This window comes from Amphibalanus amphitrite, unplaced genomic scaffold (genome assembly GCF_019059575.1).
Source record: "Amphibalanus amphitrite isolate SeventyFive unplaced genomic scaffold, NRLGWU_Aamphi_draft 001543F_arrow, whole genome shotgun sequence".
Classification (NCBI taxonomy): Eukaryota; Metazoa; Arthropoda; class Thecostraca; order Balanomorpha; family Balanidae; genus Amphibalanus; species Amphibalanus amphitrite.
In genome coordinates, this window is record NW_024883036.1 from 28,855 (window position 1) to 46,107 (window position 17,253).

General features: G+C 46.1%; 1 protein-coding gene across 1 annotated transcript; it reads left to right on the plus strand.

Moving 5' to 3' along the window:
- Positions 1 to 806: 806 nt before the first annotated feature.
- LOC122373731 (solute carrier family 23 member 2-like) lies at positions 807 to 16,802 on the plus strand. The gene is made up of 14 exons (XM_043352079.1): positions 807 to 993; positions 8,571 to 8,714; positions 9,163 to 9,320; positions 9,917 to 10,122; positions 10,701 to 10,827; positions 11,325 to 11,442; positions 11,743 to 11,844; positions 13,261 to 13,414; positions 13,670 to 13,809; positions 13,977 to 14,124; positions 14,652 to 14,731; positions 14,873 to 15,014; positions 15,326 to 15,440; positions 15,798 to 16,802. The coding sequence occupies exons 1-14, from the start codon at positions 955 to 957 to the stop codon at positions 15,937 to 15,939; spliced, it is 1,815 nt and encodes a 604-aa protein (XP_043208014.1). The 5' UTR covers positions 807 to 954; the 3' UTR covers positions 15,940 to 16,802.
- Positions 16,803 to 17,253: the final 451 nt, after the last annotated feature.

A 17,253-nucleotide genomic window follows, 5' to 3' on the forward strand; every position in this document is an offset into this window, starting at 1 on the left:
AGAGACCGCGCGGCGTAGCGAGCCGAGACCCAGCATCGTGCCACTAACGCCGGTTTGACCAACAGCGGGTCCCCATGCGCCGACTGATTACCGACATCAGGGTGGGATGCAGGGCACATACCCGCTGGCCGTCCCGCTTGCGTGTTGGAGTGAGATGGACGACCTTTTACGAATTTTGCTCGGACTGGCATTTGCGCCATGGCTGATTTTGTTATATAACATGCCCGTTGCCCGCCAATAGCTAGCAGCGCGTCACACGGTCACTATTTTCAAATACATGAGACTGACACTTGAGCCTCAGTCTGCAAGACTGATTGGACTGGAGGCACGTCATTTACTGATGTCAGAAGTGATAGGTATAGTTTTTGCTTCCTCCGGGCTGGTGTTCGACGCGCCAACTCTCGAGCTAAGGAGAGACACTTCCCTGCGCAATGTTTCCTCCGATACTTTGTCACATAGGCGACGAAATTTTAGTTAAACGAGGTATTTGCAGGACCATAAAGTTTGATTTGTTTATAAAGATATCATTTTGCCTTCAGAAGTTTGAATAATGCTTAAAAGTTACTAAACATAAATCTTGCGAAACCAGATTATTGCCACATGGTAACAGAAATGATGTCGACCACATGCTACCCCATAAGATCTAGCCCAATCGGCGGCCAGTCCGCCGTGGCTCCGCCGTCCCTCAGAGCACCTGTCGATCGTACACCTGTCAGGACCAGCGTGGGCCGGGCGCCCGCCGTTCTCGGCTCGACCCGACCGCACGGCCCGACTGCTCGGCGCTCGACCGCTCAGCGCTCACCAGCAGTACTACAGTGAAAGGCCGCGCGGCCGGTCAGTGCTGCGTGCATACGGGAGCGGGGTGCACGGCTGTGCGGGTAGGTGGCGAACGGTGGAGACTCGGCGAGAGACAGTGGAGAGACGACCGATCGGCGGACGGACCTAGTCCTAACCATGGCTGAGTCGGCGTCGACAACCAACGGCGCCGCACAGGTAACCATAGCAACGGAGGGATGTCAGGCTGTGTCTTGGTTGTGACCTAGACAATACGACGGCTGTTGTAGCGTCTCTCATCTGCATCAGGGCGTGATCAGCTGTCCAGCGCGGTCCGGTTGGAGCTGACAGGTCATGCAAATACATGCAGATGAGAAGCCTGACGGAGAAATCCAAAGGAGGCCAGGCGAGCTGCAGCTGAAAAGTTGTAAAGCTCAAATGATGTGCTGATTGGTTGGATACGTTTATTTAGCAAAAGAACGGGTGGCAGGTTCGATTGGAAATGCAGCGGTCTGGCGTTTAACAAGGACATACACGGTCGCAGCTGAGAAAGAATATATATTACTGGACGGTCTGGGAAAGAAAAATGGAAACCGAGGTCTTAAAAAAATTGTAGGTAGGTACGAGGCGTAGCCGAGTGCCGGATATTTTTTTTAACCCGGCAGTTGCTGGGGTATTTCGCCACCCACCGCACCGTAGGGATATTCCCGATCTAGCCTGTCTTAAGTCCCAGAACCGACTTCTCTCTTAAATCATTCTTTTGGGCTCATCTTGCGTAAAATTGTCTGAATTTTTACGTTACATGTCTCATTTTACCCTTAAGAATGATGTTGAGTAGAAAAAATGAGCTCAAAGTCAGGCATCGCTTACTTTTCACACCGGGTAGAAATGGATGCTGAAAACAAGCACGCGATTCTGTGGCTTATAACTGGAAAGCAATGATATCCAGCATGACAAGTGGCATATGGTCTAATGGCCACATCATTGTGGAGTATGTGGATGCATTACAATAATATATTTGTCAAATTTCGGGGTTCTAAACGCCAAATAAAAGATATATTGTAAACGGTGTTTTAGTTATCAGTACGGTTTTGAAAAACATAGAAAATCAACAACTTTCGACAAAAGTTGACACTACAAATTTGACACCATTCGATTCTTTGAACAATTCTAGGTTAGAATTACATTGCAACTTTTGCTACTTTTTGCTCCTCTCGGAATTCGGCCGCCTCATAACATAGACGGTAGTAGGGCGGCACACGGTTGAAGCTGCTGAGACTAACCAAAATGCAGTTATATCGCTCATATCTAAAATTTGCCCATTCCTTACATCATAAATCGCTGATGGTTGAATGGTCAACTTATTTTTGACCACAAGGCACAGTGGGGATTTTTCCGATCTAGCGCGTCTTAATTCCAGAAATCTTTTTTGGATTTTTGTTTTTTTTTGTGTCAGTGGGGCTAAGAGATGTCTGAATGTTTCATATAGCATGGCATTGTTTTATCTGTATGTCCACAGCAAGACTAGGAAAATGCGCCAAAAGTTCACACTCATGCGTGATTACTCAATGGGCTCAGTAAGGCCCGAAAGTATAGCTCAATGTCATTGTCCTGTCCTGTTGGTTTTATTCTTGCGAGGTCTTAAAGTTGTATATCGTCTGAAAGGCACCTTTATTAGGAATGGAATGGCAAACAGAAAGCATGCCCAACCTTACTAAGGTCACAAAAATGCCATTTACAAAAACAACAGACACCATATTGAAGGAATGGTATTCTAAATAAATGTACATAGGAAATCAACAATGTTTTCCACACTTTTCCACTCCAAAAACATATCCTATCGAATTCGCCACTTTCTCCTGCACAAGACAACGCCTAGTTTGGCTGCCGGGACTTGCCTGAACACGGAATATTCACATTAGAGTATCTTAATACCCCACTCTAGGAGCGTTAGGGCAAACAGCACGATATAGGTATGCTCCGGACATAGGCGAATAATTTTACTTCCTGATTTATATGATGCATATTTTCTGAGACACATTCATTAGGAATAGGATGGCAAGCGTAAATTATACATACCGTAACCTTATTAACCCTCGCATTTGTGGGGAGGGGGAGGGGGAAGTGGTTGGATAAAACCCCATGGTTTTCCGCAAATTGCTCGCGCAAAAAGCGGCCGATAGCGACAAAACTTTCGGTGCCCTCGAGATCATCAATTGTACATCTAACCTAAAAATTTCATGACTCTGACCCAACTGACCTTTGACCTGTGGCATATTCCTCGAGACCATGTTTGGCCGGAATCGCGATTCGGCGTATGCCAGCTCACATTATCCGCGGTTTCCAGTCTTTTTGTGGTTTTAAACGTTCAAATATGTGAAATGATGTTGGTGCCATGCATTATGGTGGGTGTCAAGGTCACGTGAAGGTCAAGTCAAGGTCATTGACCTTTGATGACCTTGATTCACTTTTTAGAGTTTTACTTGTTTCTAGGGTAGTTTTTGGTGCTGATTTCGAATTAAGCAACCATTTGAATATTTACGAAGTAGTTCTGGTGCCATCGTACCATGTTACGAAGCTGTCAGTGGTAGGTGACTCCTACTATGGGTGGCCGGCAGGACGCCTACTGGTTGATCTGACCTGACCTGACCCGACCTGGCCTTAATGCATAAAGACATCGTCTGTGATCAAAACTAACATGAAATTCGTGATCAGCACCCCAAAATACCCCGTCACACCCGAACTTTACGAAGTTTCAAGAGGTCTCGATTTCCCAACTTTAGTTGGGTCATTAAACTGACTTGGAAAGTCAACTAATGACCTTGGACTTTGAAATTGGATACATTCGGCCTCATCTCGTCATAGGCAGCACGCTTGATTTTTCCGCGAAGCTCTAGCTTGATCAGGGGCCAAACGGCTGAGACAGGGGTCCAATTGAACCCCCTAAACTATGTTGATTATGCACATTTACAGGTAAACATTCTCACCAGAACACACCAGCCAACATCTGTGAACAATCTGGCTACAATACTACCTATGGTTTGCCCTCTACGAATTAAGACGTGCTAGATCGGAAAAATCCCCACTGTGCACCGTTTGCTGGGGGGGGGGGGCGTTAAACGCCCCCAGCCGATAACTCGAGAACCAATAGGCGCAGCGAAACGCACGAGGCGGCAAACGAAAGAACGCGACGAGACGCTTCAAATGGGTACTTTTAAGTTGAATTTTGAGGTCACAGGTCGGGTCAAGGTCAGGTCAGACACCTGAAATCGGGCTTTCAGTAGCATGGACTTCAGGACTTCGCGATGGGCGCCTCTCGTCATAAACTCTGTCAAAACGGTGCACAATCCATCATATAAGGCCTACAAGAGTGTCAGCTACATGTAGGGGTCAGTCAAGCATAGGTCAGGGTCAAGGTCAGGTCAACCGGGTAGGCACATATCCCCGAAAATCAAAACTGATATTCGCAGCCTGTGACACATGTTTAATGGGTAATTTGGGGCGTAGAACACGATGGTCACATTCATTTTATCAGATGTGTACGTGTTTGGCTCAAAAAGTTCAATTTGAGAAATGAATGTATCATGGTCGTGAAGTAGTCACGAGAAATTGCCAAGATTCAGTTCAATATTTTGGAAAATGCGGAACGATAATCAATAGTCGAAGATAGCCATTTGATTGTTCATGGTATTGGCAGTCTATTGGCGTTTACGGCATGTCTGTATGTCTATTCTGTGATTTTATATGATTTTTTGAACATATGCAGTTTTTGGTCGAAAACTCAGAAATCATGACGTCACTAAAACCTCAATATCTCAAAAAATTTCCGACCGATTTTTTTGAAACATTGTCACAATGAACTTCAGTCAATTCCCTACAGGTGCCAAAATTTGGCGCGCCTGCGGCGCGCCGTTTTTATGCTATGGCCCGGCGAAAAAAGTGGGGGCGTTTAACGCCCCCCCCCCCCAGCAACTCGCGGGTTAAGGCCAAGGGGACCGAGGTTTCCTTTTTTCAGAGCAAGTTCGGTAGGATATTTCCTATGCGTCGTCTCGCTATCCATTCACAAACTCACAATTTTATTATTACATCACTTTAATGATAAAATCGCCAGCATTTTCACCAGTACTTTTTCAAACAGTATTTTATTATAAAATCACCATAACTGTAGGTCATCAACCCGTGCCGGAAAACAGGGCAGGAATATATATTACTGAACGGCTCTGGGAAAGAAAAATGGAAACCGAGGTCTTTAAAAAATTGTAGGCACGAGGCGTAGCCGAGTGTCGGAGATTTTTTGAAGACCGAGGTTTCCATTTTTCTTCCCAGAGCAAGTTCAGTAAGATATTTCCCATACGTCGTTTAATATCTATTCAGAAACTAATTATTGAAATCACCTTTTTTAAGATTTTTATCAAAAATCACCAGAACTGTAGGTCATCAACCCGTGCCGGAAAACAGTGCAGGAAAGACCACGTGCAAATGTTTCCCGCACGGCTTGGATAATGCTAAAGGGATATCTCGGCGTATGGGAAAAATCACGTAGTGCAATGTTTCCTGCGCGGCTAGGATAATGCTAAAGGGATATCTCGGCGTATAGGAAAATAGCTATTGTGGTTGACCACAACTGCGACACCGCTGCGGTGTATGTAGTTTGCGTTTATCATATAGAATTATACCATTTCGTCAGAAAAAAAAACACGGGAAAAGCCTATCCTTCCATTCCGAACGTTTGTCGAGCTCCCACAACCAACCAGTTACTTCAGTTGCCTGTGGAATTGTGTGATTTTAATTATGGTTGAAGTTCCTTTTTTAACTTGCAGAACTTTTGTGTTATAGTGAAAACCCTGTCATGTGGATATGTTATATAACATACTTAAAGTCTATGCTCCTATGTTAACATTCTCAGAATACTTTGAAATGTCTATAAAATGAGAATGTGAAACGTGAGACAGGAGAGGGTTTCGGATCTTCGTCAGCAACCGTATATCGTATCATAATTTCCGGTGGCATCAAATTGTTCATTGACTTGATCCGACGTAGACAGATTATTTGATACGATTCCTGACGATGATGCGTAAATACAAATCGGAAGCTTCGATGATATAGCGAACTTTGTGAAAAAATCCCTTTTTGACCTTTCTTCATTTCAAACTTCTCCATTGTTCGTAAGCTATATAGAAGTTACGACATTGCATTGGCATCACTTTCGGCGTCCGTGTCGATTCGCTGTATTGATTATTCCTATTCCAGCTTTCAATTATGAAAGCTTTGTTTGATGGGCTTAACTTCTGCTTGATGACTTTTATTACGTCCTAATCAAAGCGACCGATTTCTCTCATTTGTCAATCTGCACCAATGGCGGCTGTCATTTCTGAGGCAGCACTCACATTAACACGTGTGATGATTCAGCAGTTTTGCTGCTGTTGTTTTACCCATTCCAGCCGGTTATTTGAGTCATCAGGACGACTTAGCTGTGCGACGTGGTCTGATCAGTGATCAGGTGCATGATAGCCGTTTTCAGTGAATGCACCTTATTTGACCAAATCTGCACCTAATCTCTTTTACAGCAAAGCTCTTCATTTTATAAATTTATTTCAGTGTTTTAATCAATGATACTCTCTGATAATATGACAAAGCAGGCATATAAACAATTAGTGCAACCCTAGCTGATAGCTACTAAGAGACACACTGAACCTAATTTGACCAACTCTGCACCTAATCTGCACCATATGTGCACCAAATGTGTACCAGATGGCCGTCGTGAAAACGGCTGATATCCACCAGTCGAGGACGTACGCACGCCAAAAATGTCCATTTCGTGCACATTGTTACTTAGCAGCATAGGTATGTGCCGCCTGCAGAACCCGCATTTGGCAGTTGCAGTCGCCACTCACCGTTTCAAATCAGCTGATTTACGTCATGCGGTGGCGACAGGTTTCGTGGCCAGTTAAACATCGGTTGTCTTGTCGTGGATACTTGTTCCGGTTACGGGTAGGTGAAACCTGTGACATTTCTGTAATTAGTCAGTACTTCAGTAAGAGCAGGGGCTTATTTTATGCATTCGAGCGAATGTCAACAAACACACGATCCTAAAAGAATAGTTTTAGGATTGTTATTTAATGCTATTTTAGAATTGTGTGCTTGCTGTCATTCGCTCGAATACATAAAATCATGTCTGATAATTCACAGGGATCTATTTTCGTTTCAGCTTCATTGGCATAAACTTGCTCAACCGCAGTACCTCTGAAAACGAACAGAATATAGACAAATTATACGGAGTAAATGCAGTGTAGCGTTAGGTATAGATTAGGCCTGAGAGACGGCATGGGCTCTCAGCGGTCGGCGTGGTACCCAAAAAGACCAGTGTGGCTCTTCCCGTCAGAAGCTTACTATACGTGGGGCTCTCAGAGGCCGGCATGAGCCATCAGCGGTTAGCACGGACCCTCAACTGTCAGGGAGAGGTAAAAAAAAGAGGTTGACTTTGTGCCGACATAGGTCAGCATGGGCTCTTCAAAGGCTAAAATGGGATGGCGTAGAAACCTGACGCAGGGTACATTGACCTAGACGGCGAATTACATACGTTAGTTAAGGTCCAACTTTGCGCGTACGCACGTGCACTATACAGTGTGCAGGGTCGACACCAGCTGGTTTTAGTGTCCACTTTTGCCATGACACGTTCAGTGGCAAAAAGACGCTATGCCTGAATAGAAATTATATCATTTGCAGCTCGTCCCTTGAATTCACTCATAATAAATTGCTAAGATAAGACGAATGATCTGGATATTCGAGGTCCTCAACGGCCGGTCATTTTGTTGCTTCATGCTTTTTCTTGGAATCATAAATGTTGTTTTTAAGACGCTCTTATTCTACCTCACGAGCCAGAGGGGCTAAGAAGGTCATAAAAACAAGTGATGGTTTCCTTATAGTTATAACGTAAGTTAGTCGTTAAAGTTGACCACACTCAACAGTTCCTAACCTAAGCATTCATGAGCGGCTAGAAAGGTCAAAACAAAACGACTTAATTGGAAGAAAAGATATAGCGCTTCCGAAGTCTTCAGTCTCTCTCTGTACCGAACTATACTCCCTAGTCACTAAGTCAAACACCATATCGCCAAATTTATATGATATGTTGTACAAGCGAAAGTCAGCCCGGCCCAAACATTCAAATTCCTTAGACGGCTCCATGTCCAACTGCGCTATGCCAGAGTGGGTAAATGATTAAACGACTCCCCCAACCCCCCCCCCCCTCCCCACACCCCTTCGTCACGAAAAGGATAGCAGCGAGGGCAAGCGCACCACGACTTTCCCAGGTCAGCACGACACTGGGGCCAAGCGTGTATCGGTCTTGGAATTACGACGCAACTCCAGAACCGGTGGACATACCAGCGCTATGCTGAAAATGACGCGTCGAAACTTATTGTTTTATTAGGCTTCGATAAACTGTCGCGATGTTCAGCCATCACACAATCGATAAGTCGCTGACCATAGGCAATACAGACTCTGGCAAATAGAATAGAATCACGAAGCCCTGCCCTCTCCATCCCCATCAACAAAGGTCAGAATTCAGCGGAATGTCATATGCGGCATTGCATTTGCAGCTAATGCGTTCTAGAATCATTTTGATGTGTTGAACCAGAGGTCTTGTGCATGGAGAAATGATTGCACAGAAACCGTTTTGATACTGCACTTCTTTACTCTTGGCTGCTTCCAGTGACCTTTAATGACGCATTTAGATTGGTTGTTCAAAGGGACGACGCTGCTTTTTGACCAACTGCCCGATTTCGTTGTATTTCCAGAACTCCTATGCCGAGGACCGACACCAGGCCACAACGGACCGACATGCAGAAAGGCCTCCGAAGACCGACGATCCTTCTCATGAGCTGTTGTACGGCGTTAACGATGTTCCTCCGTGGTACACGTGTCTGCTGCTTGGGTTTCAGGTAGGGCTGTCGCTGCTGTGCTCAAGTGTTTAATGGTGATTTTGCAGTGATTATTTTGATTTAATTGTCTAGTTTACGTGTTATGCTTTGTTAGTATATCAACTTCCAAATCATTTTTTGTACGATTTTTTTTTTTTTTTGTTCTTATCCCCAAATACCTCAACTAGTTATATATTGCTCTGTTGCGATGAATAAAAGTTCCAACAGCCGACCATCAATTTGGGCTGTTGCTCCGGTCCCAAACCGTTTTAGCTCTCTGAGTTCCTATTGCAGTAATTCCTGGCGCGTGTTCAACTGCTGTACGACCATGTCTGTCCCACTCGGTCCGTCCTGTTGCACCAATTTCTGACGATCCGTCCATGCGTTGCAGCAATTCCTGACGACGTTGAAGGGCTGGATATCCAATATTCGTCCCTGTCTCGCTGTCATCCATGTCCGTGCGTTGCAGCAATTCCTGACGATGTTGAACGGCTCTGTGGCGATGCCACTGATGGTGACGCCGCTGACCTGCATGGCAGACGACGACCCGGCGAGGGGCTACATCATCGGCGCTACCCTCTTCGTGTCCGGCATCACCACGCTGCTACAAGCCACCTTCGGGACAAGGTCAGAATATCAGGCTACCCTCGGCACCAGGTCAGACCAGGCCACCCTCGGCACCAGGTCAGATCAGGTCACCTTTTGCACCAGGTAAACAGGTCGCCTCAGTCAATGCAGGTCATGTTAGGCCTGTAGGTCGTGGACCGTGGATATCCTCGTACCTCTGTTTCTGCTGTGACACGTCTGTAGCCGTGCAAGGTAAGCGATAAGACGCTACAGTACGGATGGCAATGACCACTTGACATTCAATGCATAGATGCTTAGTCATCTGACAATGGCAAGCAGGAGGAAGGCATGCCCGGCTTCAAGGCTGAAAAACCGGTTTGCCAGTGAAGTTTTCCATTGATGCTTCCTCCCTCCCCATATCCCCAGCCAATCATTCAGTTGTCCCTAGAGACCTCTTCCCACTTCACCTCTCACAGAATCATCCGACCATTGCCACTCTAGACTGTCTCTCGTCATTCACTAAATGATGCTTCTCACCCCTTCTAATCCATGACAGACGTGTCTCGCCAGTCTACAGATTGTCTCCAGCCCCCACCACCCCACTATCTCTCACTCTTCTCACACCGATTGACCCCCCCCCCCCCTCCCTTCCGCAGGCTGCCGATCGTACAAGGTCCGAGCTGGACCTACCTCGCGCCCATCGCCGCCGTCATGCAGCTGCCCCAGTGGAAGTGTCCTGATGATGACCTGTTGGCGAACATGAGCTCCGAGGAACGCAGCGCGCTGTGGCAGCCGAGGGTCAACGAACTGCTTGGGGCGCTGGCGGTGGCTTCGGTCATACAGCTGCTTCTCGGCGCTACCGGTGGGTGGGGCGATCGGTGGGTGAGGTTGATCGCTGGTGGTTGGGGGTGATCGCTGGTGGGTGAGGGTGATCGCTGGTGGGTGAAGGGTGACCGCCGGTGGGTGAGGGTGACCGCCGGTGGGTGAGGGTGACCGCCGGTGGGTGAGGGTGACCGCTGGTGGGCGAGGAAGCAATCGGCGGCTGATGGGGAAGATGGCAATCCCACCGGCAATCGCCGGTGGGTGATGGGGGCTAGTAAACGGTGGGTTGCGGAATACGGAATACGGAATACGGATGGCAGGTGCGGAATGCGTCACATGATGTGGAAAATGAAGGCCTGCTGTTGGATTTCACTTGGGCAGTGTAGTATAGGACATTTCAATCCGTCTCTGAGAAGATTTTTTGCCTTTTTATCCAGGTGTTTGATAAATTGCCTGATTACAAAATCAAACAGGAAGCAGCGATGGGGTCGCATCGAGTGGAACGACGGTGTTTTTTTTCTTTTAACTTATTATGAACGCATAAAGCAGTTCAATAAAGAGCTAGCATAGATTAGACGTCAACTGCCGTGTTGTGAACCATCGTGTCGTCGTTGACAGGAGCCGTCGGCCTGCTGTTACGCTTCATTTCACCGATCACGGTCGTCTGTACCATCACAGTGCTCGGCATCGGTTTCTTCGAGTCATTCCGTGGAATGATGTCTTCCCACTGGCCTGTGTCGCTGCTGTGAGTGAATCCGATGTGAGCTGGGTAATTGTGAGTTCGTTTGAGCTGTGCTTTTACAAGGCTGCTGTAGCTTATAACCTTCTGTAGCTTATAACCTGTGTGTAAGCAAAAGTTGCTGTCGCTGCCTTTGCCCTGCCGTTTCCGTTACCCGTTGCCCCGTCTCTTCCGTTGCCGTTGCCCTGTCGCTTCCGTTGCCCATTGCCCTGTCGCTTCCGTTGTTGGCTCCCGGGGTAAGGTCGGAATGAGGGCCTGTCACAGGATGTACCTCATTGAAGTTAATGGTAATTGGACAAGCGACCCTCCTCGCGCTGTAATTGGGACGTGCCTCGAGGTCAAGTTGTTCTGCCGAGCAGAGATCCTAAACATAATGTACGAGCCATTCCACGGAAATAATTTATTGCATTCAATGTTAGTATTTGAAACTTGGTATTTCTAGGATCATAAAACCTCCGTAAATTCCTTGCTGTGATCTAACTCACATTTTGTACCTTTTTCAGAACGATGTTTTTGGTGATTTTATTCAGCCAGTATCTACGAGACGTGAAGATACCATTTCCATATTGCACAAGGAAAAGTAAAGGAGTGATACGAGTTCCCATTTTCAAGCTTCTGCCGGTGAGCTAACAGGATTTTCTGATTTTATGTCATGGGTTGAGCTTGATTTTGTAGTTCGAGCGATTTGTAACACGATGGAAAAAATACCTAAATTTTGATAAAAAGGAAATGTCATTAAACGGTTAAACTGTCAAGTGGAAGTTCAAAGAAGTTTTCTGGGTCCCGGACGTATTCTGCTTTAAGTCACGTTCCAGCTGCTGCTGCTCAATGGTTGCTGTTCCTGTCCGTCCCAGTCTGTGATTGGTTCTGTCGCCTTTCCACACTCCACAGTTGGTGATTGGTGCTCTCGCCGGTCCGCAGGTGCTGCTGAGTATAATGCTGAGCTGGTCTCTGTGCGCCATTTTGACTCACCTCGACGTGCTACCGGCAGGTTCGGCAGCCAGGACTGATCTCAATATCAACGTAAGACCTCGACAATTTAGAGGTGTGGTTTATTTAGCATTATAAGAAAACCCGCGCGGGGCTGGGGGGGGGGTAAATTTTACCCCCCTCGCGAATTTTTGTGATATCTCAAAAACGGCGGCGCGCAGCGCCGCCAAACTTTCAGTACCTTTTCTTACATCAATTTGACACGTTCCCTGAAAATTTGAGCGAAATCCGTCGGAAAATTTTTGAGAAATTGACGTTTTAGTGACGTCATGTTCGTTATTTTTGCCCCAAAAACAGCAAAAGTTCAAACGCCGCTAACATCTTCATTTTTAAAGGAATCAAGACGTAACAAAAAAGGTTATACGTAATTTTACTTTGTCTATCAAATGGCTATCTCGGTTTTTTGAAAATTTTGGATTTTGGCCTAAATTTTTTCAAAAAACTGACTTTTTTGGAAAAATCATTATAAAATCCAAAATTTTGAGTCTATCGAAAAAACCGGAATATATGTCAGAGAAGTGGTCTATGTGCACCTACATACCAAATTTTAGACGAATCGGTTCAAAAATGTGGGAGTTATTCAAAATTGTATGACGTCACGACACACAATTTTTTTGAAAAATGACTTTTTTGGAAGTTCTAGACCTCGTACGGAAACAAAAATAGCACCATTCGATTCGCCGTGAAGAACTGCATCAGATAGACACCTTTTTAGGCCTTAACAACCAACTTCAAAATTTGACCTCACTTGACCTGACCTTGACCTGACCTCGACCTGAAATTCATCCAGAGGTGGTCCATATCACTTATTGAGTGTGCCTATTGAATTCTATGAGTAAAATGACCCATAAAACATGTGTCGCACATGCCCTTTTCTATATTTTGTTTTTTGGTGACCTGACCTGACCTGACCTGACCTTGACCTTGACCTCTGAATGATATTGTATGCAATGAATATTGTCTTGGTAGCCTAAGAACACGTTTTGGGCGATCAGTCTCAGTCCATGACTCCATTCTTCGGCAACTACGGTGCAAGGCCGATACTGTAGAAACTTGCAATTTGTACCCTTGACCTGACCTTGACCTTGACCTCAAACTTTAAATTAAGTACATGTTTTTAGTAGTTCGTGATGAGAGCTTTCGATTGGCGTTTGAATTTTCCAAATCGGACCATTAGTTCGGGAGATAACAGGGGGGGGGGTAAAATTTACCCCCCCCCCCAGCCCCGCGCGTTCGGCTGGAGACCCCAGCCCCGCGCGGGATAAAGATCATCGTCATTCGGATTCGCTTAACCAGGTCTATCTATATCACAAGTATGTTTTTGCAAATAAATGTTGCAACTCGCGCAAGCCGTTCAGCGTTTTAAAATAAACCCGCTCTGCTCTTCCCTGTCTTGTTATTTCCTGCTCCGTGTTCTGTCGTTCGTCCTGACCTGACCTCCCCCACCAGGCGCTGAGCGAGGCGGTCTGGCTGCGTGTACCGCTGCCGGGACACTGGGGCGCCCCCACCGTCCACATCGGACCCGTGCTGGGCATGACTGCCGCCGTTCTGGCCTCCATCGTCGAATCCATCGGAGACTACTATGCGTGCGCCAAAATGTCCGGTAAGCACAACTGACGCCGTGACGAATGATGATGCATGTGCTTTGAGCTAACCATGTGTGGACTACGGGGGTCCGTTTGTTTTTTCTTCTAAGAATGTACATAGAAGTGGGTGTTTATTTTCATTTTCTAATGCTGCCAGGCAAACTTGGTCCTTTGAAAGTATGCATTACATACAGTCCGCCAGCTTTTATAACGCCGAAGCAATATATTTACCAGACTGTACGACTGTTTTCTGGATTGTTTTCTAATTCCAGGCGCGTCGGCGCCGCCCGTACATGCTATGAACCGGGGCATCACCATCGAGGGTCTGGGCGGCATCCTTTCGGGACTGTTTGGAGCCGCCAACGCATCCACCAGCTACAGCGGCAACATTGGCATCATCGGCGTCACCAGGGTCAGTTAGAGCTCATAGTTTTTTTTTTGTAATTCCTTCATCAATTGCTTGGAATTGTTTAATGGAACAAAGTCAAATCAAATAGTGCTTTGTTATTACAATTCTCTCAATCAAAGCTGGATGAATACAACAGTCGCAGTAAATCCATGCATTTGTTCTGTCGTCAGGTGGGCAGCCGCCGTGTGGTACAGTTTTCCGCCGTCTACATGATCCTGTTCGGCTTAGTTGGCAAATTCGGCGCACTGTTCGTGTCGATACCGGCGGCCATTTACGGCGGCGCATTTGTCGCCCTGTTCGCCATGATCGCAGGAATGGGTACGCTGGTCAAGGTTCAGCGCAGGCGTATACAGTCTCGTGTCTATCTGTTTCTCTTTTTCCACTCTGTTGCTCTCTATTTCTTTGTTTTTTTTTTCTACTCTGTTTCTCTTTCTTTCTTTATAGGTATCCTTCTTTTTCTTTCTTTTTCTTACTTTCTCTCTCTCTATCTCTCTCTTTCTCTCTCTCCCTCTCTCTCTCTCTTTCTCTCTCTCTCTCTCTCTCTCTCTCTCTCTCTCTCTCTCTCTCTCTCTCTCTCTCTCTCTCTCTCTCTCTCTCTCTCTCTCTCTCTCTCTCTCTCTCTCTCTCTCTCTCTCTCTCGGCCGTGAACGGATGCGAAGCGAACCGTGAGATGGGTCAATCCGGGAAATCGCATCACTCATGCCTTCCTTTCACTATCTGTTTCAGCATGGGCTAGTATTTACGTCGAACAGAATCATCTGCATATGCTTACCTGATACTTGTATTTACCATTCGCCATGTGTACATACATAATTATAGCTCTAGTGGGTGTGTTTGTTTTACAGGACTATCTCCACTGCAGTATATCGATATGAACTCTCCAAGAAACATGTTTGTGGTCGGATTCTCCGTTCTCATCGCATTGGTAAGAAACACCAATTTTTAACAGTAAATGTCCGCACATGGCTCATGTCATGCATGCACTGAATGAGTTATTATTTGGGTATTGGAGGGCACGATTATACCTGCTTGCGTTTATTTTCATAAGCTTTGTTAACCGTTTCAGGTTATTCCTGGGCATATTGAGAAGAACCCAGAGCTTCTGACCACAGGAATACCGACTCTGGACCAAATGACATATGTGGTCCTATCAACTGCGATGTTCGTGGCTGGACTAATATCTGCCGTTCTTGATAACACCATTCCAGGTAATATCACCGTCAATGCAATGGTAATATTTTCTGTTATTTTAGACTCTTTTTATCTCTTCGCAAGTCAACTTTTCAATCCTAAATAAAATGCATGCATCAGTTCCTTTAAGACAAACTGATCCGACCTGCATCGGGTTTGAGGGTTGTGCGGTGGATTTCGAACAGGAGAACGCAATGTCAGTAAGACACTGACCAGGAGCGTGTTTACCCGTCAGGTACCGACAAGGAGCGTGTTTTACCAGTCAGGTACTGATAAGGAGCGTGTTTTGCTCGGCACGTACTGATAAGAAGCGTGTTTTACTCGTCAGGTACTGATAAGGAGCGCGGGGTGGACCGGTGGCGAGCCCTGACAGCGGGAGCCGCTGCGGGGGCCGACAGTGACCCCACATACCGCCTGCCCTGGGGCATGCGCCTCCTCGAAAGGTAACTGGCATGACACACTAACATAAGGCTCTTAAATTCTATCTACTAGGTATTGAATGATAGCCAGGTATTTTTTTTATGAACCAATCCCCAGCAGTCGGCACGAATGAATGAAAAGTAACGCATGTTGAGGAAAATATAATAAGAATGCACTAAGTCTATTTCCAATAATTGTTAAAGATAATCAATGCGCTGCCAAAGGTGTGCGACATACACAATCCATTTCTTACAATCGCACGCATTTTTGTTCAATATGTTTCCCCCTTGCTATCGATCGAAATAACTTTACATATGTATTGTTACCGTAATGGCCAATAAGACCCCCGGTAACCGCCATCGCTCTGCCCTCGTGCCCAGGTGGCGGTGGACCCGCCTGCTGCCCTTCAGCCCCACATTTGAGGGTTTCCCAGAGCTGGGAGACACGAACTGCTGCCGCCGGCCACGCTCCCGACAGTGCAGCGTCGAACTCAAGAAGGCTGCGGCCATCAGCCCCGCCTAGATGAGGGCGGAGAGGGTCACTACGTGAGGGGAGGCGTGGACCCGTGAAGAGGTGTACCAGCTTGTGAGAAAGGATGTCGTAAAATGGTGTACGCGCCTTCAACGCCGACTGTGATCCTGCGTGATGCCTCTCGGTGCCTTAGTAAGGGCAGGTAGTGCCGCATGGATGCCGTCAAGCCATGCAGATGGCCCCTGTTGGATGCGTTGAAGAATTAATGACATTTTTACTATATATGTATGAACGTTTCATCATGGATTGTACGTTTGGGCAATGACGCCGTATTTTCCATGTCGTGCACCATATATAACTATATACTTGTAGGCATGCGAGATGTCAATTGCATGTATGGTTATTGGTTATCGTCTATTAAATGTAAACGATACCTAATTGCAAAGGCTATTTATGCTTTGTTCTTTATTCACATGCTTTTTACACCGTTTGGAAGGCGTAAATGTATTTATAAATGTATTTAGGTAAAAGCAAATGGTAATACTTAGCTCTAAAAATACCTTTCACTTTCAGAGTGCGTCAGCCACTTCTCTATACCTGATCGCATCAGAAGACGTCTCGATTATAAGTCGATACTGCGATCATGAGCAGGCAACAGCTTGAAGGTCGTGTTATTATGATTTTTTTTTTAGAATGGTCTGAAAACGAATGGACCGACTTAATGTAGGTAGAGAACAAGTACGTCATCCAATCACTTCAGTACCTACTCATGAACACCGTTTCTTCAAAGCCGTCCTTTTGAACCGCGTTGTATTTATAATTAAGGCTGATGTTATGATACTGGAAATAGTTAGTGCAACGGTATGAATATTGTTCAATACAACATCGACACTGACGTCCATAACCATCACGAATCGTGCCTTTTCCTCTAGGAAACTGTATCTACGTTTAGCAATGCTATTAACCCGCCCCCGTGTGGGCCTCTCAGCCCTCTTCTCCATGGTGGGAGGGGGGATATTTGACCACACCTATCTGTTCCATTCTGTCTCTGACCCTAGAGCATAATGCCAATAAGCAGCCAACTGCATCATGTAGTGCTGCGGTGCATTATTTTCAAATGGAGACGGACACTCAGGGGCTCACCGTGCGCCGCCGACTGGACTCGTTAGCCCACGTCGTTTACTGTCAGACTCAGCAGGTGATCCACGGTATATATAATATAGAGGATTATCTAGCTGATCAATATATGAATACCGACCGGGCTGACGAAATTATTTAATCAGCTGAACAACATCATCCATAACAGACATGGTTTACAAAATTGACGGAGGCCCGAGTGTGAATCACGAGGGCCGGAGTCAATTC